Consider the following 26,457-nt stretch of genomic DNA (forward strand, 5'->3'; position numbering starts at 1 on the left):
TCACATCTATGACTAGGCAGTGCCAGTGATATGGAATATGTTTTATAATTGCTGTAGTAAAAACAGGGGGATTGGCTCAAATGGTAGCGCGCTCGTTTAGCATGTGATGCCTGCTTCCTCCAAATCTTTATTTATTTCAGTCTTTTTTGCTCTTCTTTATCAACGGATCCAATAATTCCGAATCCCACCGTATGTGAAAACGACAGGTTTCTGTGATTTGTGGTCAAAAACATGCACACCAGATGATGTCAAAAGTATTTATGGATGATGTCATCGGAGAAACGTGACATGTGATTTTAACCAACTATGAGCTGGCAAAGGTTACTAAATCACATGCTACACATCAGATGATGTCATAAGTTTCCTATGACATCAGAAACCTGCCGTTTTCACATGTTGATGTTAGGGTGGTGCTGGAGAAGTTGACAAGTGGGAACCAATCAATCAAAGTGATTTATTAAGCCCTTTTTACATCAGCAGATGTCACAAAGTGCTTATACAGAAACCTAGCCTAAAACCCTAAACAGCAAGCAATGCAGATGTTATATATAGAGGTGGTGGCTAGGAAAAACTCCCTAGAAAGGCAGGAACCTAGGAAGAAAGCTAGAGAGGAACCAAGTTCTGAGGGGTGGCCAGTCCTCTTCTGGCTGTGCTGGGTGGAGATTATAAGAGTATCAAATCAAATTTTATTTGTCACATGCGCTGAATACAACAGGTATGCTTACTTACAAGCCCTTAACAAACAATGCAGTTTTAAGAAAATACAGAGAAAAAAAGTAATAAATAATTCAAATAATTAAAGAGCAGCAGTAAATAACAATAGCGGAGCTATATACAGGAGGTACCGGTACAGAGGCAATGTGCGGGGGCACCGGTGTCGAGGTAATATGTTCATGTAGGTAGAGTTTTTAAAGTGACTATGCATAGATAATAAGAGAGTAGCAGCAGCGTAGAATAGCCATTTGATTAGCTGTTCAGGAGTCTTATGGCTTGGGGGTAGAAGCTGTTTAGATGTCTCTTGGACCTAGACTTGGTGCTCCGGTACCACAAGTACTTGACCATTAAGGCCAGATCGTTCTTCATTACGTTCAAACGTTCATAGATGACCAGCAGGGTCAAATAATAATCACAGTGGTTGTAGATGGTGCAAAAGGTTAGCACCTCAGGAGTAAATGTCAGTTGGCTTTTCATAGCCGAGCATTCAGAAGTAGAGACAGCAGGGGTGGTAGGGAGAGAGGGAGAGAGAGAGAGGGAGAGGGAGCAGGAGAGGTTGAGAGAGGGTCAAAAACAGCAGTTCCAGGGCAAGATAGCACATCCGGTAAAAGGTCCAGGTTCCATAGCCACAGGCACACAAAAAAAGAAACTGGATCAGCAGCACGACCAGGTGGACTGGGGATGGGGAGAGCCAGGAGACATCAGGCCAGGTAGTCCTGAGGCATGGTCCTAGAGCTCAGGTCCTCTGGGAAAGAGAAGGAGAGATGGGAGAATTAGAGGGAGCATACTTAAGTTCACACAGGACACTAGATAAGACAGGAGAATTACACCAGATAGGACAGCTGAAGAAACATTTCTCTTTAAGGACAGCTGAAGAAAGCACACGTTTTCTTCAGAAAAATGACCCTTACTAGTTCCTTTGTAGTTTCTGCATTGTGTCATAAGAACCAGATAAAGTATTAGTGAACAGTTGCTCTGAGGTTTATTAAACAAAAACACCATCATTTGGGGGGCGCGGTGAGACTTATTTAAGATACTCTATGAAGATGTAAGGTTTCAGACGTTTTCGGAAGATGGTCAGGTAATCAATCCACTGTCCTAAAGTTTGGGTGAGGCTCGTTCCACCATTGGGGTGCCAGGACAGAGAAGAGCTTTGACTGGGCTGAGCGGGAGCTGAACCCCTGTTCCCCTTGCTGCTCTGTAGGCAAGATGGAGGTAAAATGGATGTGAGCTTCGACTGGAAGCCAGTGGAGTGTGCGGAGGAGCGGGATTACATAGGAGAACTACGGAAGGTGGAACACCAGGCAGCTGTGGAGTTCTGAATAAATTGCAGGCGTTTGATGGCACAAGTGGGGACCCCAGCAAACAGAGAGTTGCAGTCCAGACGGGAGATTTCAAGTGCCTGGATTAGGACCTGAGCAGCTTTCTGTGTGAGGAAAGGTACTACAGATGTTGTAGAGCATGAACCTGCAGTAGCAAGTCACTGTTTTGATGTTTGCAGAGAACAACAGGGGTTCCCGCCAAGGTTATTTGCATTCTGGTAGGGGGACACTGAAGAGTTGTCAAACCGTGATGGAAGGATCTTGAGGGGGCAGGCCTTTCCCGGGAAGAAGAGCTTGTTGAGGTTAAGCTTGAGGTGGTGGGCCGACATCCAAGCTGAGAGGTCTGCCAGGCACCTGAGTGTCAGAAAGGGGGAAGCCGAGTGACTTGGTGACGGAGCCGAGTGACTTGGTGTATAGAGAGGAGAGGGCCTAGAAACGAGTCCTGGATGACACCAGTAGTGTGAGCATGTGGTGCAGACACAGATCCTCTCCATGTCACCTGGTAAGAGCGATCTGTCAGGTAGGATGCAATCCAAGAGTGTGCACAGCCTGAGACACCCAGCCCTGAGAGGGTGGAGAGGAGGATCTGATGGTTCAGTGTCGAAGGCTGCTATACCTCTGACATTGGCAAACATCAACTAACCTGTCTCAACTCTCCTCCACCCACTAAAGCCAATTCATGCTGTATCTTTGCTGGTTAATTGGCACCCTAAACAACCATAAATCACAAAGCCCCATTGATACAAGTTTGAAGCATTTAAGCATTTGAATTAATTCCAACTCCAGCCTGTTTATCCTTATTCCATACACCTCTCTTTCTTTCTTCTCTCTAATTTCTCTGTGACCGTTCTCTTCCTTAACCCTTCTCCCTCTTGCTCTCTCACCCTGCCATCTCTTATGGGACTGACTCCCTGCTAAAATAAAGGGTAAATAAAAAATAAGTGATATGCAAATAAAAATCAAGTGTTTGAATTGGGTCTTGTGTCAGATGAACTATTGGGTCCTCAACTTCGTTCTGATCATTTCCTCATAATATCCGAAGTGCTTTCTTTTAGTTCCTACCATTTTAGTATGTCTAGATGTAACTGAATGAAGAAGAAAAACAACACACACAGACCAAAAAGATAGATCACCAATTAAGTGCTTTATTAAAAGGTAAAACAAAAATAACATAAGTCATATGTGTATGTATACCTATATATTTATACATAGCAAAAATAATTGGCATGTAGCACAGTTCTCTAGCACGTACAAGCACAACAAGCTAAATAGAAAGTGAAAGAGAAGCATTTTCATACCAGGAATCAAAGCAGTCAATTTCACTTTTGTCCTAGAGTGGGGGAGAGAGGAGCATAATGGACAGCCTTCTCTTCAACGGAAATGCTTTTAAACAAACCCAATATTTTACCTGGGTGCAAGTTTGTTCACTCCTTGGCTTTGCCTTGCCAAGCAAGCAGAAACAGGCAACTAATATCCAAGAAAGCACCCAAAGCAATAGTTATTTAAATTAAAGGGACAAATTCTGTGGTCACTTGCCATGAATGAGATGTTATGTTTTTGCTTTCACATCAACACGCACAGATGTACATTATGAAACTGATCTTTGAATCAGTTGTTAAAAGTTTGGGAGCCTTGACCCCCAGTCTTATCCCCAGTCTACAGGAAGGTTGTCCTCTCCTCTGTTTACAGTGGAAAGGCCTTGGACCAATCCACTGAGACCCAGTCCCTCCACCACCTCTAGGACAAGTGCCATGGCAACAAAATGATTGGCTTCCAAAGCAATTGAAGAGCATTAAATGTACAAGTTCGCATGAACAGAAGTTTTCGTCAGGTATGTTTGTTTCGCAAGTGTGTGTGATTGTAGTAAAACCAGTTTTTTTTATCCAGATCTGACTAAAATCCTGTGGAGAATTCAGATTGATTGTTTTTTGGATAATGACAATGAGTAAAGTAAAATCCCTTCTCACAAACCAAATACACACGAGTAGCAAATTATTTCCTGTTTTTGCGCACACCTGACATCCATTATTTTCCGACTGTCAGCGGATGTCATTTCCTAGACAGACAGCAGGTGGACCACCAAATTCACAGGTTCTTCTGCACATCGACTTGCATGCAGAATGATGGGACTGATAGTGTAGAAAATCCTAACACAGTTTGATCTTGAAACCAATCTATTTTTATATAGGGTTGCAAAGGAAGGGTTTATTACATTACAATTTCAAAGTTTACCAGTAAACTACCTGAAATTTGGTAAATTTCAAGGATTTAATGTAAATGATCAAAAAACATCTAGTGGCCCTTCTGGGTACTTCAGATGACCACAGGTGTCTGTTATGATCTCTGGCCCTCTGTGTGGCCTTATCACATGTCAAATATATAACAATCAAATAAGAAGATTTTAATATAAAAAAAATACAATGGCAAAGTTGTAAAACATTCTTCTAAATATAAACCATCAACTTAGTGAATACCACTGGGGTTTAATATGAGGCTTTAAGCATGAAATATCCTTTCTATATTTTTTTACACACTTTTTATTATTTTACAAGACTATGTCAATATGTCTTTGTTGTAAATGTTGTGTAGCTAAACTGGTGTCAGTTCAGTCAATAGTTAGAAGCATTGCAGAGTTAATTGAAAATAATGCCATTGTTGATTACATTCTAATTGAATAAATGTTCTCTTGAATCATTTCTGCTAGAAACTAATGGACAATATGAAAACTATATATGAATACATTTTTAAAAATGTATTCAAGTATAAATGACCAAAGTTATCATAGATTGCCATATATTACCTGTTAATTACCAAAAAATACAGAAGATTCCAGTAACTTCGTTAAATTACCGGTAGCTTTGCAACCCTAGTTTTATGTAAACTACCATTCTGATTTACTGTGTCACTGTGTCATCAAACAGGAGAACACCTGATGGAAATGTAAATATCATTAATTTGTTTACTAAAGGGAATATGTATATAGTTATATTAGTTCTAACTATATGCATATAGTTCTATTAGTTCTAACTATATGTATATAGTTATATTAGTTCTAACTATATGCATATAGTTCTATTAGTTCTAACTATATGCATATAGTTCTATAAGTTCTAACTATATGCATATAGTTCTATTAGTTCTAACTATATGCATATAGTTCTATTAGTTCTAACTATATGCATATAGTTATATTAGTTCTAACTACACGCATATAGTTCTAACTAAATATATATATATAACTAAACTGGTTCAGGATCAGACATAGCTGGACTTCTAAATGTGCTTCTATAAAGTATGGCAAACTACAAAGCTTCTTTTTGACACATTATGTTTTCTCTTAACAGAGGCACCATCATGTTTTGATAGGAGCAGGGCACATATATAACAAAACCAAAGACACATCCCTCAAAAACAACTCTCTTTTGTTACACTGTATTAAAATGATAATTGTTTATCTGTATTTCTTAACAATACAGTAAATTAGATTTTTTTTATCAGTTCTTTTCTCTATATTTATTCAAAATAAATGCAGAATATTTTGACTTACTTATGTACATAAGTGCAAACGAGGTGAATATCACACATTCGTACACCGGTTGGATCCCTTAAAGCTCCAGCGAGCATCAACATCTCCCAGCACAGCTGGGCAGGCCACAGGGGGAAAGAGACTTCATACTGAGGACCAATCCAAGAGCTCGGTGACATCAGCACTCCCTGTCCAGGTGGACAGAAGGCCTATAGTATAAGCCTATGAGCCTAGGTGAAAATTGTTGGCAATACAATGCATAGAGACGACGCATAGCAAATTCTGTACAGCATGTATGGGCCAGTTCAACTCCAATGTAATGTGGTGAGATCAAAAACAGCAAATCAAATCAGGTCATAAGTCTATAATGACTCAATTTAGCAGAATTATTTCAATCTTGTATCCAGTCCCAAAGTCTCTTTACCCTCCTGGTATTTAAGGTGATCATTTTAAAAGCTGAGATGCGTTCTTACTCTCCAAAAAAACGAAATCCAGAAATAAAAACGAATCAAACCCAAAAGATAAACAAACAAAACACCTGATCTCCCCAGAGGACCTTTGGACATTAAGGATTTAACTTGACTTTTTCTTACAAAATATTCAATCATCTTGCAATCCAAGACAATCTAACTAGACATTCCCTTTCTGAATAAGTTAATGTTGTACATTATTTCAATTCATATGTGAAAAAATTCACAATTAAGATTGACAAAGGTAGCCATGTTGTCGTTCTGTTGCCACAGCAACAACAACAACGACGTACTATTAATAAGTAACAATGAATCTATCATTGTATAGATACAAAGGTATATATATTTTTATATAATTTCTATTTTTAGTTTTTCTTAAATGGAAACTACACAAACTATTAATTAAGTATCAATGAAGATTATCTTATTTTCATGCTATGACTTTTTTCAAATGTCGAATAAACAATAAAAACAAATCTAAATGGGTGAAAATACCACTAACAGTTCTGTCCATAAATAGTCACATCTTTGATATTGTGATTTAGGAATAAAGACAAAAAATGTGACGGAAATTCGATCAAGTACCATTTAGAGAGGGAGAAACTTTGGAACATAATGGTAAAGGATGAAGAAAGAAAGAATAATATATTTGTACCAACAACACTACAATTACTCTAGTTAACTATGTTCTTGTACAAGGAAAACACACCTCTTAAACATGTAAGTTTACTTAAAACGCTAACGCCCCCCCCCACGAGGCACATTTTCTTTTTCTTAAATCAAGTATTTTGTTATTTCCAGCTGGATAGCAGTTGGAGAAGGCATAATGATGTGACATAGAGAGGGGGGGGAGAGAGAGAAGATAGATTTTCATCTTGGCTGGGCAACGCAAGTCCTTCAAAGCTATACAATTTAGACGAAATGAATATGTCTAGACATTCTAATATCAATTTCATTGATTAAGAGAGGACCATTTCTAATATGCATCTGAATGCATCAAAGAAAGGAGGAAAATGCAGGGACCACACTTGTCCAAAGATATTTCTGAAAGTACTCACACTCACAAACATTTAAACATAAACCTATATAACAATACACACACATACTTAAAACATTTCTTAACACAGTATGTTTTCTTAACGTGGTTTGCATTTGACCTCTTAATAGAAATAGCCTATATAGTGAATCATTACATTTCAACATGCCGCTCGAGGCTATTAGATACATTCACCACGCAAATGACATGACTTAAACATGAATAGCTTCCTGTCAATATCCATTTCCCCCAAGATGTGGAAAACGTCTCAACATTTCCACGTCCAACTCAGTGATTCAGTGTCATTAATTAAAACATTTAAACACGCCACCCACTCAGGCTGATTACTTTTTTTATCTCATCAAAAGATGAGACAGCACAGCTGTTTCAAAGAAGAAACTACAGAGACATGACAGATCAATGGCGCCAGACAGGCAGTGCTAGTCAACGTATCATCTGTTTTGAAAAGACTGAAAAGTCAGTTATTACAGTGTATGGACAGTGATTGGTTTCAGAAGACTTGAAAACGAGTGAGAGAGGCACATTAAAACTCACCTAAACATATCAGCTAATGTATTGTCTCTATCCATTTTCATAGCAATTCTGCTCCATTTTGTAATAATTCTGGATACCATTTTAAGACCAAATACTTGACTCCAGAACTGATCAGTTTCTCTTTCAGTCTCTCACTATCTCCTTCTATTTCCTCTACTTAGGTCGGTACTGTCCCACCAGGTCACTATATTTGTAGCATTTAAAGTCTGCTGATGATTGAAAGTAAGGACACAGTGACTATGATCAAATACATGTTTTACAGACAGAACAATTTCAAGCTTACTCAATATACTCCCTGCAGAACCACGTTTTTTTTGTCAAATCCATTCCATTAAAATATTCTTAACACAACATATAGAAAAATGTATACCACTTACTTAAACATACTACTATGAATGCAGGAGATTGACCCCTGACAGGGAAAGGGACGGCTCATTGAAGGGGAAACATCCACTCAGATATCAATCCGACAACAGTAAGGGAATTCTATTCAGGATACAGTATACACCAATGATTGGCACAGACAAACCTCCATTATAGAATCATTGGCACACAGGTAAGCATGCTAGACCTTTCAGACAAGCAAAGCACCTCCCCTTATGCAGCCTCTGCAGTGGTTCCAGAAAGTTCAAGAAGTATTATTTCAGATTTCGCCATTGAATTTCATTTTTGGTTTCAATAATGTGTCCTTCCACGAATAGATTACCTTTTGGGAAGTGTAATTTTGTCAAAAATAACGCTTTCACTTAATTGTAACATTCTGTCATGAGGAGCACATGTTGGAATTCATAACAAACATGTTTTCCTATCTCAAGAGGTTTAAAGTTGAAATCCACACAAGGGAATAACAGTGCCATTCTTCGGCCCGAGCAAAGGTGATATTGTTTTTGTTTTGTTGATTAAACGGAGGAGAGGAGCATCCGGCATCGTGGTAAAATAAAATAGCAGTACATTGCTGTTCTATCATGCGTGCACAGACGTTCAATGATGTCAGAGGGGGAATTACATTAAATAAGTGAAACATCTTCAGAAATTACCATGAAAACATCTGAAAAACTTGGAGTTAAGTGAGTTCAAATCTTCCTAGAAGTTGGACAAACAAGACATGGGACATGGCAAAATGTGGATTTTTAGAGAAAACAAATAACTTATTTGAATGAAAATGGTTTTGTTAAGTTAGAGCATAGTCTCTCTAGACAGATGGGTTGCCTCCCACAACGCACCAGTCTTCCAGCATACACGTCTGTACTAAGACAAAGTCAATTTGACATAGAGTAAAAGGTGGAGTTGGGATTTCCTTCTTTCTTACGTCACTGCCTTATTCGCTTGTTGCCCAAAATAGTAGCTAACAAGTTGGAGCTCACAGAGGTTATTTTAATGAGTGTATTTCACAAGTGGCTAGTTTGCATCAACTACCTTCACTAAAACCACTGCAAAGGTTTTGCCTGCAAACTTTGGTTTCAAATTGCGAAGTTCTGGCATGTCTGGCTCTACAGGCCATGGTAAGAGTTCTTCACAATTCCTGCCTGCATTCTAAGCCCCACCTACCCAAACTTGTGATTGGTCTGTCTGAAGAGGACAATTTCCTTTTTTCATGATTCCCAGTGCTGGGATTGACGAGACTAGTTAGAGCATCGATGTACGTGATCTAACAGTTCAATTGAAAGGCACTCTATTCGTGTAACGACCCAAAAATCATCTCATGAAGAGAGCTTGTCACAGGACCTAGTCCTCCTGAACAGAGAGACCTTTCGACAGACAATATATACACAGGGGGAGCTATAGACTTGTGTGTCAATAGAAACACTTGTCTATACTTTGTCTGAGATCAAGGCTATTGGGTTTTAAGTCATTGACTTCAGTTGTTTTGGGATAAGACATCAAATCTCCTACATAGCTGGGAACTCAAAAGGCACAGACAAATGAACATCATATATGAGACCTTGGGTGAGATTTTTGAATTGGACCATAGGAGCTTAGCCTCTCTGAACTAAGGGAATGGCTCACATATAATAACACACTGCTTTTAAGCTTCAGCCGTCTTGAAACGTACTGTAAACATTAAATGAGACGCAACACATTTCTTTGAAGTGAAAAAGAAAAGATGAAGAAAACGACATTGCATTCTAGAATGATCTACAGGATCCAACCTCTGCAGAATACTTCTAGAATGATCCAACCTCTGCAAACTACTTCTAGAATGATCCAAGCTCTGCAGACTACTTCTAGAATGATCCAAGCTCTGCAGACTACTTCTAGAATGATCCAAGCTCTGCAGACTACTTCTAGAATGATCCAAGCTCTGCAGACTACTTCTAGAATGATCCAAGCTCTGCAGACTACTTATTTCTTCTTGTCTGACTTGTCACTCATTTTCTTTCCAGACTGTCTGACTTTGAGGGAACAGTCAGCTGTGTAAGATTATACGACCTTACGCCTCATATCCTCAGCTTAGTCTCCAAGAGGATTTGCTGTTTTTAGTGTGTATGTGTATTTGTGTGTTAAAGGTGTGGGTTTGTATGGCTGTAAGAACTGGGGAGCCTCTCCTTCAGTCTGCTCCTTCAAGTCAATGTGCATCAGTCTGGGCTGGCTTTACATCAACAGTAATGGGTCCAAGCTTTAGTATTGCCTGTGATAAATGTCAATAAAACCTTGTCAACTTTTTTATTATGTGAATACCTCCTTAATGAGGATAACACTACCTCTCACTTGGGGTGCACTGTAGGTTAGGCACATGTTTGTTGCATTCAAATAGTTGACTGGGGTATTTTTGGAGCAGGGTTGGTTGGTTGGGGATGACTAAGGGTTTGATGGTGTTGTCGGGTGCTTTAACTGGGGTTTCACGGGAGGGTTACTGGGTTCAGCGCCACCGGAGCAGCCATCAGGAGTTTGGGGAGAGGGCAGAAGTGGGCTTCCATGGGGACGCACTGAAGGTCCACTGGGTCGGCACTCAGAACCTCTGAAGGGTCTACTGGAGGAGATGAGAGAGAGACAGAGAGAAAAAGGGGGAGAGAGAGAGAGAGGAGAGAGAGAAAGGGAGAGGGGAAGAGGAGAAATGAAACCTAGAAAACAACTGGAGAGAGGGATAATGTCATTTCACCAAAAGTAGTACAGTATTGTAATGCATCAACTTGCTCTGCACTGACTCAGATGAATGATGATTGGCTAAAATAAATTGATAATAAGATGATAGTTGGAGCTGTATTGTTAGATTTCAGTGCAGCCTTGGATGTTATTGATCATAATTTGTTATTATAGAAAATGGCTTTACATCACCTGCTATCACATGGTTGGAAAGTTACTTATCCAATAGAACCCAGAGAATGTTCTTCAATGGAAGCTTCTCTAACATCAGATATGTACAGTGTAGTGTTCCTCAGGGCAGTTGCCTTGGTCCATTACTCTTCTCTATTTGTACAAATGATTTGCCACTTGTCTTACAAGAAGCTAAAATGACTATGTAAGCTGATGATTCCTCACTCTACATGTCAGCACCCAAAGGCAGTGAGCTCATTGAGACTCTTAACAAGGAGTGACAGTTAGTGTCAGAATGGGTGATTAACAATAAACTTGTCTGAAACCAAAAGCATTGTATTTGGTTCAAAACATTCTCGAAGACCTAAACCTCAGCTGGAGTTGTGCATGAAACGTGTGACCATTGAGTAGAAGAAGCTGAACTCCTAGGAGTAACATGGATGGTCAGTCATCATGGGCAAGTCATTTTGACAAAGTTGTTGTGAAGATGGGGAGAGGTACAGTATGTGTGGTATGAAAAGAAAGCTGCTGCTGGCTCAAAACAGAGCAGCACACTTTGTCCTTAACTGTACACACAGAACTAACATCAATAACATGCATGATAGTATTTCCTGGTTGAGGAAACATTGACTACTTCTCTTTTAGTCTTTTTGAGAAGCATTTGAGTGTTGAAAATGCCTAACCACTTGTATAATCTATTTGCATACACTTCAGATTGACATACAGTGCATTCGGAACGTATTCAGACCCCTTGACTTTTTCCACATTTTGTTACATTACAGCCTTATCCTAAAATTGATTAAATACAATATTTTACTCATCAATCTACACACGATACCCCATAATGAAAAATCAAAAACAGGTTTTTTGACATTTGAAACGTAAATGGAAGAAGCTTGTAATCACCAAGAATCTTCCTAGAACAATCGGGGGAGAAGGACCTTGGTCAGGGAGGTGACAAAGAATCTGATGGTCTCTGACAGAGCTCAAGAGTTCCTCTGTGGAGAGGATAATCTTCCAGAAGGACAAACATCTCTGCAGCACTCCACCAATCAAGCCTTTATGGTAGAGCGGCTAGACGGAAGCCACGCATCAGTAAAAGGCACATGACAGCCTGCTTGGAGTTTGCCAAAAGCCACCTAAATGACTCTCAGACCATGAGAAACAAGATTCTCTGGTCTGATGAAACCAAGCTGGAACTCTTTGGCCTGAATGCCAAGCGTCACATCTGGAGGAAACCTGGCACCATCCCTACGGTGAAGCATGGTGGTGGCAGCAAGAAAACCTGCTCCAGAGCGCTCAGGCCCTCAGACTGGGGTGAAGGTTTACCTTCCAATGGGACAATGACCCTAAGCATACAGCCAAGACAACGCAGGAGTGGCTTCGGGACAAGTCTCTGAATTTCCTTGAGTTGCCCAGCCAGAGCCCAGACTTGAACCAGATCGAAGATCTCTGGAGAGACCTGAAAATAGCTGTGCAGCGACGCGACCCATCCAACCTGACAGAGCTTGAGAGGATCTGCAGAGAAGAATGGGATAAACTCCCCAAATACAGGTGTGCCTGTAAATCGCTGCCAAATGTGCTTATGTAAATGTGATATTTTCGTTTTTTTAAATATATATATATAAACCTGTTTTTGCTTTGTCATTATGGGTTATTGTGTGTAGATTGATGAGGGGAAAAAACAGTTGAATACAATTTAGAATAAGGCTGTAACATAACACCTTTTGGAAAATGTCACGGGGTCTGAATACTTTCCGAATGCACTGTACATCTAATTGTTTTTTCTATGCATCGTCAGGACAGAACAGCAGTTGGGTAAGCTCAAGGGGGGAGGTGTGTGTCTCTTTGTTAACAACAGTTGGTGCGCAAGCTCTAATATTAGGAAGTCTCGAGGTTCTGCATGCTTGAGTTAGAATACCTCATGATAAGCTGTAGACCATACTATTCACCAAGATAGTTTTCATCTATATTTTTCGTAGCTGTCTATTTAACACCACAAACCGATGCTGGCACTAAGACCGCACTCCATGAGCTGTTTAGGGCCATAAGCAAACAAGAAAATGCTCATCCAGAAGCGACGCTCCTAGTAACAGGGATTTTAATGCAGGACTAACTTTAATCGTTTTACCTCATTTCTACCAGCATGTCACCTGTGCAACTACACGTGAAAAAACTTTAGATCACCTTTACTCCACACATATAAATGCATACAAAGCTCTCCCTCGCCCCCTCCATTTGGAAAATCTGACCATAACTCTATCCTTCTGATTCCTGCTTACAAGCAAAACCTCAAACAGTGACTTGCTTAATACGGAAGTGGTCCGATGCAGTGGATGCTAAGTTACAGGACTGTTTTGCTAGCACAGGTTGGAATATGTTCCAGGATTCATCTAATGGCGTTGAGGAGATTACCACATTAACCACCGGCTTCATTAATAAGTACATGGACGACGTCGTCCCCACAGTGACCATACGTACATGTCCCAAACAGAAGCCATGGTAAAGGCTAGAGCTGCCGCGTTCAAGGAGCGGGACAATATTCTGGATGCTTATAAGAAACCGCTTTACTCTACCTGATGAACCATCGAATAGGCAAAGCATCAATATAGGACTAAGATCGAATCCTACGACACCAGCTCTGACACTTGTCGGATTTGGCAGGGCTTGCAAACTATCCCAGATTACAATGGGAAACACAGACGCGAGCTGCCCAGTGGCATGAGCCTACCAGAAGAGCTAAATGCCTTCAATGCTCGCTTCGAGGAAAGCCACACTGAACCATGCATGAGCGCACCAGCTGTTCCGGACGACTGTGTGATCACACTCTCTGTAGCCACTGTGAGTAAGACCTTTAAACAGGTTAACATTCACAAGGCCGCAGGGCCAGACTGATTACCGGAATGCGTACTCCGAGCATGCGCTAACCAGCTGGCAAGTGTCTTCACTGACATTTTCAACCTCTCCCTGACCCAGTCTATAATAACTACATGTTTCAAGCAGACCATCATATTCCCTATGACCAAGAATGCCAAGATAACCTGTCTAAATGACTATCGCCCCATAGCACTCACATCTGAGTGCTATGGGGCTTTGAAAGGCTGGTCATGGCTCACATCAACAGGAAATCCAGGTCGTCTATACCAAGCGGTGTCAGAGGAAGGCCTTAAAAATGGTCAAAGACTCCAGCCAAGTCCTAGACGGTTCACTCTGCTACTGCATGACAAGAGGTACTGATGCACCAAGTCTGGAACCAACAGGACATTAAACAGCTTCTACACCGAAACCATAAGAATGCTAAATAGTTAGTCCGGGTAGCTATTGGTTAACTATTTAACTATATGCATTGACCCCTTTTCCACTAACTTTTTTCACATACGCTGCTGCTACTATTTATTTTCTGTCACTTTAACCCTACCTATATGTACATACTGTATCTATCTAAATGACCTCTTACCCCTGCACATTGACTTGGCGCTGGTACCCCGTGTATATAGCCAAGTTATCGTTACTCATTGTGTATTTATTATTAATTCTATTATTACATGTTTTACATTTCTATTATTTCAGTAACAAAAAATTCTCTGTATTTTTGGGAAGGGTCTGTAAGTAAGCATTTAACTGTTAGTCTACACCTGCTGTTTCTGAAGCATGTGACAAATAAAAATGTATTTTATTTGACAGACAGAGTGACACAGATGGCTTAACACTAGACCCAAATGCAACAGAATCCACCCCAAAAATCTGCTTTCAGTGTGTCACATTAAAACGTGACTGAAAAAAAGTGAAATGTGAAACACATACAGGATGTATGTATATTAAATTATAAAAAATGGGAGTCTTAATGGCCAAAGACCTGACACCATACAGATAGAAACCAAAGAGAGAACCCAAAATGAAGGGACAAACCTGATTGGAGGAGGCTGATTCTGCGAAAGGAACATTGGTGACTGGGGTCGAGGCCGACGAAACAGTGGAGGTGGTGGCACCGTGCATCATGGGTACTTTTATTCAGGCGAGTTGGACGAGAGACAGGGGGGATGGGTGGGGGGAGGGGGGGATGTCATGGTTACCATGGCGAAATGTGGAAGAGGAGTAAAAGTCATGGCAAGAAGTCATGTGACGACATTGCCAGGGGGTGAGGGGTTTCAACAAGAACCGAGACATGCAAATGAAATAAGAGAAAAATTAAATGACATGACTTATTCCAATTAAAGGAGAACCAACTATGTTAAAACTGATGAACAATATTCAATATTGTCTCAAATCTAATAGTCGTTAACAAAATATGTCAGAAATCCTATTTCATACAATCGAATCAGACTAAGGCATCTGATAATTGTATTCAGATGGAGGGAGTACATGTGTAGGGAGGGAGCAAATGAATAACAGAAAAAAGAAGCAAAATACTATTTCTGTGAACCACAGACTCACACAAAAACGTAAAGATATTAGCTAATATAATATGACACTCATTTATCATCCTTATCACATAACTGAATCACATTAATAAAAATAATCAAATAAGTTAGTCTTGAGATGGGAAGGAGATAGCAGTGTGTACACAGCAGGCTAACGGTCGTTGTCAAAAGTAGTGTTCCATAAAGAGAACAGGGTGCTGTTTGGGACAAAGTCACCATCTCCCTCCTGACTGACATTATGATTTCATTAAAGTGAAAGGTCAGATAGGTACCGTACCAAATGGCACCCTATTCCCTTTGGGTGCACTACTTTCCAACAATTCTGTGGGAGTGTGATGCATCACGTGCCATTTCAAAAAGGGAATGAAAACATCGGAAACAAATGCAACAGACAGGTATACAGGCCGAATGTGTAGAAATCAGCATCATCATGTTAAATGCAGAAGGGTATGGATGAAAAAACGAATACCGGGTAGGACATGCATAAAAAACAGAAACACAGCTTATAAAAAAGCACAAACACTGACATGCATGCACGCACACACACACACACACACACACACACACACACACACGCACACACACTTTCTGATTTTACAGTGAGAGCTACCTCCCCTAGATACAGTAAGAGGAGCTACATTCCCCTAGATACAGTAAGAGGAGCTACATTCCCCTAGATACAGTAAGATGAGCTACTTTCCCCTAAATACAGTAAGAAGAGCTACCTCCCCCTAGAAACAGTAAGAGGAGCTACATTCCCCTAGATACAGTAAGATGAGCTACTTTCCCAAAAATACAGTAAGAGGAGCTACCTTCCCCTAGATTCAGTAAGAGGACCTACCTCCCCCTAGATACAGTAAGAGGAGCAACTTCCCCCTAGACACAGTAAGAGGAGCTACCTTCCCCAAGATACAGTAAGAGTAGCTACCTTCCCCTAGATACAGTAAGAGGAGCTACCTTCCCCTAGATTCAGTAAGATGACCTACCTCCCCCTAGATACAGTAATAGGATCAACTTCCCCCTAGACACAGTAAGAGGAGCAACCTTCCCCTAAATACACCTTCCCCTAGATCCCCATAGATACAGTAAGAGGAGCAACTTCCCCCTAGATACAGTAAGAGGAGCTACTTCCGCCTAGATACAGTAAGAGGAGCGACTTCCCCCTAGGTACGGTAAGAGGAGCAACTTCCCCCTAGGTACAGTAAGAGGAGATACCTTCCCCTATATGCAGTAAGAGGAGCTAGCTTCCCATAGATACAGTAAGAGGAACAACTTCCCCCTAGAAACAGTAAGACGAGCTACCTTCCCCTAGATATACCTTCCCCTAGATACAGTAAGAGGAGCTACCTTCCCCTAGATAGAGTAAAAGGAGCCACCTTCCCCTAGAAACCGTATGAGGAGCTACCTCCCCTAGATACAGTAAGAGGAGCTACCTCCCCCTAGAAACAGTAAGAGGAGCTACCTTCCCCTAGATACAGTAAGAGGAGCTACCTTCCCCTAGATACAGTAAGAGGAGCTACCTCCCCTAGATACAGTAAGAGGAGCTACCTCCCCCTAGATAGAGTAAGAGGAGCTACCTTCCCCATAATACACCTTCCCCTAGATACAGCAAGAGGAGCTACCTTCCCCTAGATACAGTAAGAGGACCTACCTCCCCCTAGATACAGTATGAGGAGCAACTTCCCCCTAGATACAGTAAGAGGAGCTAACTCCCCCAAGATACAGTTAGAGGAGCTACCTTCCCCTAAATACAGTAAGAGGAGCCACTTTCCCCTAAATACAGTAAGAGGAGCTACCTTCCCCTAGATACAGTAAGAGGAGCTACCTTCTCCTAGATACAGTAAGAGGAGCTACCTTCCCCGAGATACAGTAAGAGGAGCTACCTTCCCCTAGATACAGTAAGAGAAGCTACCATCCCCTAGATACAGTAAGAGGAGCTACCTTCCCCTAGATACAGTAAGAGGAGCGACTTCCCCCTAGGTACGGTAAGAGGAGCAACTTCCCCCTAGGTACGGTAAGAGGAGCTACCTTCCCCTACATACAGTAAGAGGAGCTACCTTCCCCTAGATACAGTAAGAGGAGCTACCTTCCCCTAGATACAGTAAGAGGAGCTACCTTCCCCTAGATACAGTAAGAGGAGCTACCTTCCCCTAGATACAGTAAGAGGAGTTACCTTCCCCTAGATACAGTAAGAGGAGTTATCTTCCCCTAGATACAGTAAGATGAGCTACCTTCCCCTCGATAGAGTAAGAGGAGCTACCTTCCCCTAGATACAGTAAAGTGAGCTACCTTCCCCTAGATACAGTAAGAGGAGCTACCTTCCCCTAGATACAGTAAGAGGAGCTACCTTCCCCTAGATACAATAAGGTGAGCTACCTTCCCCTAGATACAGTAAGAGGAGCTACCTTCCCCTAGATACAGTAAGAGGAGCTACCTTCCCCTAGATACAGTAAGAGGAGCTACCTTCCACTAGATACAGTAAGAGGAGCTACCTTCCCCTAGATACAGTAAGAGGAGCTACCTTCCCCTAGATACAGTAAGAGGAGCTACCTTCCCCTAGATACAGTAAGAGGAGCTACCTTCCCCTAGATACAGTAAGAGGAGCTACCTTCCCCTAGATACAGTAAGAGGAGCTACCTTCCCCTAGATACAGTAAGAGGAGCTACCTTCCACTAGATGCAGTAAGAGGAGCTACCTTCCCCTAGATACAGTAAGAGGAGCTACCTTCCCCTAGATACAGTAAGAGGAGCTACATTCCCCTAGATACAGTAAGAGGAGCTACCTTCCCCTAGATACAGTAAGAGGAGCTACCTTCCCCTAAATACAGTAAGAGGAGCTACCTTCCCCTAAATACAGTAAGAGGAGCTACCTTCCACTAGATACAGTAAGAGGAGCTACCTTCCCTTCCCCTAGATACAGTAAGAGGAGCTACCTTCCCCTAAATACAGTAAGAGGAGCTACCTTCCACTAGATGCAGTAAGAGGAGCTACCTTCCACTAGATGCAGTAAGAGGAGCTACCTTCCACTAGATGCAGTAAGAGGAGCTACCTTCCACTAGATACAGTAAGAGGAGCTACCTTCCCATAGATACAGCAAGGTGAGCTACCTTTCCCTAGATACAGTAAGAGGAGCTACCTTCCCTTCCCCTAGATACAGTAAGAGGAGCTACCTTCCACTAGATGCAGTAAGAGGAGCTACCTTCCACTAGATGCAGTAAGAGGCGCTACCTTCCCTTCCCCTAGATACAGTAAGAGGAGCTACCTTCCACTAGATGCAGTAAGAGGAGCTACCTTCCACTAGATGCAGTAAGAGGAGCTACCTTCCCTTCCCCTAGATACAGTAAGAGGAGCTACCTTCCACTAGATGCAGTAAGAGGAGCTACCTTCCACTAGATGCAGTAAGAGAAGCTACCTTCCACTAGATGCAGTAAGAGGAGCTACCTTCCACTAGATGCAGTAAGAGGAGCTACCTTCCACTAGATACAGTAAGAGGAGCTACCTTCCCCTAGATACAGTAAGAGGAGCTACCTTCCACTAGATGCAGTAAGAGGAGCTACCTTCCCCTAGATACAGTAAGAGAAGCTACCATCCCCTAGATACAGTAAGAGGAGCTACCTTCCACTAGATGCAGTAAGAGGAGCTACCTTCCCCTAGATACAGTAAGAGAAGCTACCATCCCCTAGATACAGTAAGAGGAGCTACCTTCCACTAGATGCAGTAAGAGGAGCTACCTTCCACTAGATGCAGTAAGAGTATCCGTTTCAAGGCTGCTGAGCCTGCCCTGTTGCACTGGTTCACTACTTCCATGAATATAAAATAATTGGATTGGTGGAGGCATTGGCTAGTTGGAATTTCCACCATATTTCTTACACCAGTCATTTCCTTTCAAATCAGTTGGAGGAAGTGAACAAGTCCACACTTTTGGAGGAAGGAGAGTTAATTGGGACATAGCCTAAGTCGTACTGTACGGAGAGACTCGGGGGTCTGTCAGCTAGACCTTCCTATGTCAGGTGAACCAGTGTGCACTTCAGGAGAAGGAAATATTATAGCGATGCACTCAGAGTTAGAGAGGGTAGAGTTTGTCAAATACAGCTATAGTAGGTAGAGGGGAGGTAGAGGGAAGGTAGAGTGGAAAGTAAAGGTGGAGGTAAGGGTTCAGGTAGAGAGGGAGGTAGAGGGGGAGGTCGAGGAGAGGTAGAGGGCTAGATAGGGGGAGGTAGAGGGTCAGGTAGAGAGGGAGGCAGAGGGGGAGGTAGAAGGCTAGATAGAGAGGGATGTAGAGGGTCAGGTAGAGAGGGAGGTAGAGGGGGAGGTAGAAGGCTAGGTAGAGGGGGAGGTAGAGGGTCAGGTAGAGAGGGAGGTAGAGGGAGGGGTAGAAGGCTAGGTGGAGGGTGAGGTAGAGGGGGAGGTAGAGGTAGAGGGGAAGGTAGAGAGGGAAGTAGAAGGCTAGGCAGAGGGGGAGGTAGAGGGGGAGGTAGAAGGCTAGGTAGAAGGGGGGATAGAGAGTCAGGAAGAGAGGGAGGTAGGGGGGGTAGAGAGGGAGGTAGAGGGGGGGTAGAAGGCTAGGCAGAGGGGGAGGTAGAGGGTCAGGTAGAGAGGGAGAGAGAGGGTGGGGGGTAGAAGGCTAGGCAGAGGGGGAGGTAGAGGGTCAGGTAGAGAGGGAGGTAGAGGGTCAGGTAGAATGGGGGTAGAAGGCTAGGCAGAGGGGGAGGTAGAGGGTCAGGTAGAGAGGGGGGTAGAGGGGGGGTAGAAGGCTAGGCAGAGGGGGAGGTAGAGGGTGAGGTAGAGAGGGAGGTAGAGGGGGGGTAGAAGGCAGAGGGGGAGGTAGAGGGTCAGGTAGAGAGGGAGGTAGAGGGGGGTAGAAGGCTAGGCAGAGGGGGAGGTAGAGCGTCAGGTAGAGAAGGAGGTAGAGGGGGAGGTAGAGGGGAGGTAAAGGGGGAGGTAGAGGGTCAGGTAGAGAGGGAGGTAGAGGGGGGGGTAGAAGGCTAGGCAGAGGGGGGGGTAGAAGGCTAGGCAGAGGGGGAGGTAGAGGGTCAGGTAGAGAGGGAGGTAGAGGAAGAGGGGAGTTAGAGAGTCAGGTAGAGAGGGAGGTAGAGGGGGAGGTAGAGGGTCAGGTAGAGAGGGAGGTAGAGGGGAGGTAGAGGGGGAGGTAGAGGGTCAGGTAGAGAGGGAGGTAGAGGGTCAGGTAGAGAGGGAGGTAGAGGGTCAGGTAGAGGGGGAGGTAGAGGGGGAGGTAGAGGGTCAGGTAGAGGGTCAGGTAGAGAGGGAGGTAGAGGGGAGGTAGAATGCTAGGCAGGGGGGGAAGTAGAGGGTCAGGTAGAGGGGGAGGTAGAGGGGGAGGGGGAGGTAGAGGGTCAGGTAGAGGGGGAGGTAGAGGGTCAGGTAGAGAGGGAGGTGGGGGGGAGGTAGAAGGCTAGGCAGAGGGGGAGGTAGTGGGTCAGGTAGAGAGGGAGGTAGAGGGGGGGGGGGGGGTAGAAGGCTAGGCAGAGAGGGAGGTAGAGGAAGGGGGGTTAGAGGGTCAGGTAGAGGGGGAGACCAGCTGTGGATTCCCCTCACCAGTGAATCCAGGCGCTGACAAGAGGTGGCTGTGGGGGTGCCTGCAGCTGCTCCAGTCCCGCCTCTCCCAACGGCCATCCACTGCTAGCGGGGCCGGCCCTTTCATAAGCCCTACAAGAGACGGGGCAGCAGGCTTAAACTGAATCCTAAATGGCACCCTATTTCCTACATAGTGCACTACTTTTGACCAGAGCCCAGAGGTCAAAAGTAGTGCACTATATATTTATAATAGGGTGCTATTCTGGACACAACCTGGGAGACCAGCAACCTCATACTGACTAGGCTGGGACTGAGATATCTGAGCTGACGTAGAGACACACACACACTCTAGCAAACTCTAATAATACACAACTAAAATGTTGAAATAAGTTGTTTTTTTTGTATCAGAAAATAAAGTGGGGTGACAAGTGCAAGCACAGCGGCAGACAGACAGACAGACAGACAGACAGGCAGACAGGCAGGCAGGCAGGCAGACAGAGGACAGGCAGACACCAGTGGGACAACATGAAGGCTCCAAAATGACTAATATCTACTGTCATATCCTCCAAGGTTCTTGGTGTTGGGGTCTGGAACTTAACTATGATTCTAGAATATACTACAACTAGAACTACTAAACTACAATCTGAGAAATACATCCACTATCTTCAGAGGACGTGTTGCTGATCATTCTCCCCCTCTCTCCTAGCTATCTGGCCAACCACAGAGTCCATCTACTACCAACCCCCCTCTCTCCTAGCTATCTGGCCAATTACAGAGTCCATCCACTACCAACCCCCCTCTCTCCTAGCTATCTGGCCAACCACAGAGTCCATCTACTACCAACCCCCCTCTCTCCTAGCTATCTGGCCAATTACAGAGTCCATCCACTACCAACCCCCCTCTCTCCTAGCTATCTGGCCAACCATAGTCCCCACACCTCTTCCAAGCCCCCAGCAGCAGTGAGTGACCGAGCCGACCTACCCATGCCTCCTGATGGCGCCATGCACAGGACTGAGCCTGCCACAGCATGCAGAGATGGGGAGAGAGGGGGATGAGGGGAAGGAAGATGGGGACAACAGAAGGAGGTGATGAGAGGATGGAGGAGGGGAGCAAAAGGGGAGGAGTGATTGACACAGAGAGAGTGACGACAGACAACAGGACAAGACAAAAACAACATTCAGGTTAGTGCAAGCCACAAGAACAGCGTGTAAATAATGGCTATTATAACCTGTCACAGTCAACTAGAACACAGCAGAGACAACATGGAGGCTTAAAGGCAGACAGACAGAACACAGAACACGGGAACAGAGCAGTGGAGGGCATAGGATGCAGAGAGCATTAATAGTGTTCAATTGCTCATTGCTGTTAAGTTTGGATGGATACGGCATATCAATTGTTATTGTGATACTTTAATAGCAATATAGACCTGATGATGGAACAGCTGAGGAAAGTGGAGGAGTGGATCAGTCAGAGATCTATACATTCTCTCCCAGAGTGTGCTGGGTGCTGTTGCTGCATACTTTAGGCCACCTAGAGCAGATTGTGCCAGTATTTGTGCGTGATAGCAGGGGACCAGTTAAGCATGGGACAAAGAAACAGAGTGCAGGGGACAGAGAGGGAGAAAGAAGGAGAGAAAAATAGAGTGAGAGTAGGAGGGAAGGACAGAGTACACCCAATAAGCCCTATCCCAGACAGGACAGAGTACACCCAATAAGCTCTATCCCAGACAGAAGGACAGAGTACACCCAATAAGCTCTATCCCAGACAGAAGGACAGAGTACACCCAATAAGCTCTATCCCAGACAGAAGGACAGAGTACACCCAATAAGCTCTATCCCAGACAGAAGGACAGAGTACACCCAATAAGCTCTATCCCAGACAAGACAGAGTACACCCAATAAGCTCTATCCCAGACAGGACAGAGTACACCCAATAAGCTCTATCCCAGACAGGACAGAGTACATCCAATAAGCTCTATCCCAGACAGAAGGACAGAGTACACCCAATAAGCCCTATCCCAGACAGGACAGAGTACACCCAATAAGCTCTATCCCAGACAGAAGGACAGAGTACACCCAATAAGCTCTATTCCAGACAGAAGGACAGAGTACACCCAATAAGCTCTATCCCAGACAGAAGGACAGAGTACACCCAATAAGCTCTATCCCAGACAAGACAGAGTACACCCAATAAGCTCTATCCCAGACAGGACAGAGTACACCCAATAAGCTCTATCCCAGACAGGACAGAGTACACCCAATAAGCTCTATCCCAGACAGAAGGACAGAGTACACCCAATAAGCCCTATCCCAGACAGAAGGACAGAGTACACCCAATAAGCCCTATCCCAGACAGAAGTACAGAGTACACCCAATAAGCCCTATCCCAGACAGAAGGACAGAGTACACCCAATAAGCTCTATTCCAGACAGAAGGACAGAGTACACCCAATAAGCTCTATCCCAGACAGAAGGACAGAGTACACCCAATAAGCTCTATCCCAGACAAGACAGAGTACACCCAATAAGCTCTATCCCAGACAGGACAGAGTACACCCAATAAGCTCTATTCCAGACAGAAGGACAGAGTACACCCAATAAGCTCTATTCCAGACAGAAGGACAGAGTACACCCAATAAGCTCTATCCCAGACAGGACAGAGTACACCCAATAAGCTCTATCCCCGACAGAAGGACAGAGTACACCCAATAAACTCTATCCCAGACAGAAGGACAGAGTACACCCAATAAGCCCTATCCCAGACAGAAGGACAGAGTACACCCAATTAGCTCTATCCCAGACAGGACAGAGTACACCCAATAAGCTCTATCCCAGACAGGATAGAGTACACCCAATAAGAATTATCCCAGATAGAAAGACAGAGTACATCCAATAAGCTCTATCCCAGACAGGACAGAGTACACCCAATAAGCTCTATCCCAGACAGGACAGAGTACACCCAATAAGCTCTATCCCAGACAGAAGGACAAAGTACACCCAATAAGCCCTATCCCAGACAGAAGGACAGAGTACACCCAATAAGCTCTATCCCAGACAGGACATTGTATACACTCAGCACAGAGCGAGAGTTCCTCAATACTCACAAGGAACCCGCTTCCTTCTCTCATGTCCCTACAATATATTCTATACCATAACACATCCACCCCAATCAAATAGACATCCACCAATATGTTCATAGTAATATGTTGTAGTACTAATGTTTGACATTATGTTTGTTTGACATTCTGCTGTGTCCTTTCTTCTGTCTGTTTCCATGTGCAGTCCTTATTTAGACCGTTGGCAGTTAACTTGACTCCCAGATGACAGTACAGTGTGAAGCTGTCACGTCAGTCTGTCTGGCCTAGCTAGCCCTGCGTCAGTCTGTCTGGCCTAGCTTGCCCTCCCCTGTGTCAGTCTGTCTGGCCTAGCTAGCCCTGCCCTGTGTCAGTCTGTCTGGCCTGGCTAGCCCTGCGTCAGTCTGTCTGGCCTAGCTTGCCCTCCCCTGTGTCAGTCTGTCTGGCATAGCTAGCCCTGCCCTGTGTCAGTCTGTCTGGCCTAGCTAGCCCTCCCCTGTGTCAGTCTGTCTGGCCTAGCTTGCCCTCCCCTGTGTCAGTCTGTCTGGCCTAGCTTGCCCTCCCCTGTGTCAGTCTGTCTGGCCTAGCTAGCCCTCCCCTGTGTCAGTCTGTCTGGCCTAGCTTGCCCTCCCCTGTGTCAGTCTGTCTGGCATAGCTAGCCCTGCCCCGTGTCAGTCTGTCTGGCCTAGCTAGCCCTCCCCAGTACACTTAGTTCACCTATCTAAATCAGACTCAGGATAGATAAGTTCGCCCAACTTAATTGAATGAATAATTCAGTCTACTTACTTTTTAAAAGGAATGCCAAATTATTCTATTTGAAAGAGTAGACTCGACTCACCAGGGTGGATAAAGGCTGGCTGCTGCAGCTGCATGTTAGCCAGGGCCTGCTGATAGTGGAACATGCTGGGGTTGAACACAGCACCACCCCCGTTACTCTTCTCTAAGGTGGGCCTCTTTGGTAGCTGTTGCATTGCCCCATGGGGCAGGGCCTGGGGAAGTAGAAAAGGGGGGAGAGGGGAAGAGAGAGAGAGAGAGAGAGAGAGAGAGAGAGAGAGAGAGAGAGAGAGAGAGAGAAAGTGAAAGTGTCAGCATTTGGGCTTATAAATGGTGCAAGTACAATGCATCTACGGTTGAAGCCGGAAGTTTACATACACTTAGGTTGGAGTCATTAAAACTTGTTTTTCAACCACTCAACCACTACACATACTTGTGCATGACACAAGATTTTTTCCAACAATTGTTTACAGACAGATTATTCCACTTATAATTCACTGTATCACAATTCCAGTGGGTCAGAAGTTTACATACACTAAGTTGACTGTGCCTTTAAACAACTTGGAAAATTCCAGAAAATGATGTCATGGCTTTAGAAGCTTCCGATAGGCTAATTGACATAATTTGAGTCAATTGGAGGTATATCTTTGGAGGGAGTTGAAAGTCCGTGTTGCCCAGCAACAGCCCCAAAACATCACTGCTCTAGAGGAGATCTGCATGGAGGAATGGGTCATATTAACAGCAACCGTGTGTGAAAACCTTGTGAAGACTTACAGAAAAAGTTTGACCTCTGTCATTGCCAACAAAGGGTATATAACAAAGTATTGAGATAAACTTTTGTTACTGACCAAATACTTATTTTCCACCATATTTTGCAAATAAATTCATTAAAAATCCTACAAATGAGACTTTCTGGATTTTTTTTCATTTTGTCTGTCATAGTTGAAGTGTACCTATGATGAAAATTACAGGCCTCTCTCATCTTTTTAAGTGGGAGAACTTGCACAATTGGTGGTTGACTAAATACTTTTTTTGCCCCACTGTATATCCATAGTAAAACGAGTCCTACATCGACATAACCTGAAAGGCCACTCAGCAAGGAAGAAGCCAGACTACGGTTTGCAACTGCATATGGGGACAAAGATCGTACTTTTTGTAGAAATGTCCTCTGGTCTGATGAAACAAAAATAGAACTGTTTGGCCATAATGATCATCGTTACGTTTGGAAGAAAAAGGGGGAGGCTTGCTAGCCGAAGAACACCATCCCAACCGTGAAGCAGCATCATGTTGTGGGGGTGCTTTGCTGCAGGAGGCACTTCACAAAAGAAATGGCATCACGAGGAGGAAAATGATGTGGATATATTGAAGCAACATCTCAGACATCAGTCAGGAAGTTAAAGCTTGGTTGCAAATGGGTCTTCCATATGGACAATGACCCCAAGCATACTTCCAAAGTTGTGGCAAAATGGCTTAAGGAGAACAAAGTCGAGGTATTGGAGTGGCCATTACAAAGCCCTGACTTCATTCCTATAGAACAATTTGTGGGCAGAACTGAAAAAGTGTGTGCGAGCAAGGAGGCCTATAAACCTGACTCAGTTATACCAGCTCTGTCAGGAGGAATGGGCCAAAATTCACCCAACTTATTGTGGGAAGCTTGTAGAAGGCTACCCGAAACGTTTGACCCAAGTTAAACAATTTAAAGGCAATGCTACCAAATACTGAGTGTATGTAAACGTCTGACCCACTGGGAATGTGATGAAAGAAATAAAAGCTGAAAT

At 43.7% G+C, this 26,457-nt stretch overlaps 1 protein-coding gene across 6 annotated transcripts in view; it reads right to left on the reverse strand.

The window, feature by feature from the left end:
* Positions 1-3,156: 3,156 nt before the first annotated feature.
* Positions 3,157-26,457, reverse strand: part of mbnl3 (muscleblind-like splicing regulator 3) — an 85,515-nt gene continuing 62,214 nt past the window's right edge. Inside the window, exons 6-9 of one of the 6 annotated variants that reach the window (XM_036969948.1) lie at positions 24,744-24,894; positions 20,855-20,965; positions 14,788-14,882; positions 3,157-10,591 (exon numbers count right to left, since the gene is read on the reverse strand). In XM_036969948.1, the coding sequence (XP_036825843.1) occupies positions 10,574-10,591; positions 14,788-14,882; positions 20,855-20,965; positions 24,744-24,894 (375 nt within the window). In that variant the 3' untranslated portion in view covers positions 3,157-10,573. The other 5 variants (XM_036969949.1, XM_036969953.1, XM_036969954.1 and 2 more) reach the window with 5 other exon arrangements.

The sequence above is a fragment of the Oncorhynchus mykiss genome, chromosome 31 (assembly GCF_013265735.2).
Source record: "Oncorhynchus mykiss isolate Arlee chromosome 31, USDA_OmykA_1.1, whole genome shotgun sequence".
Classification (NCBI taxonomy): Eukaryota; Metazoa; Chordata; class Actinopteri; order Salmoniformes; family Salmonidae; genus Oncorhynchus; species Oncorhynchus mykiss.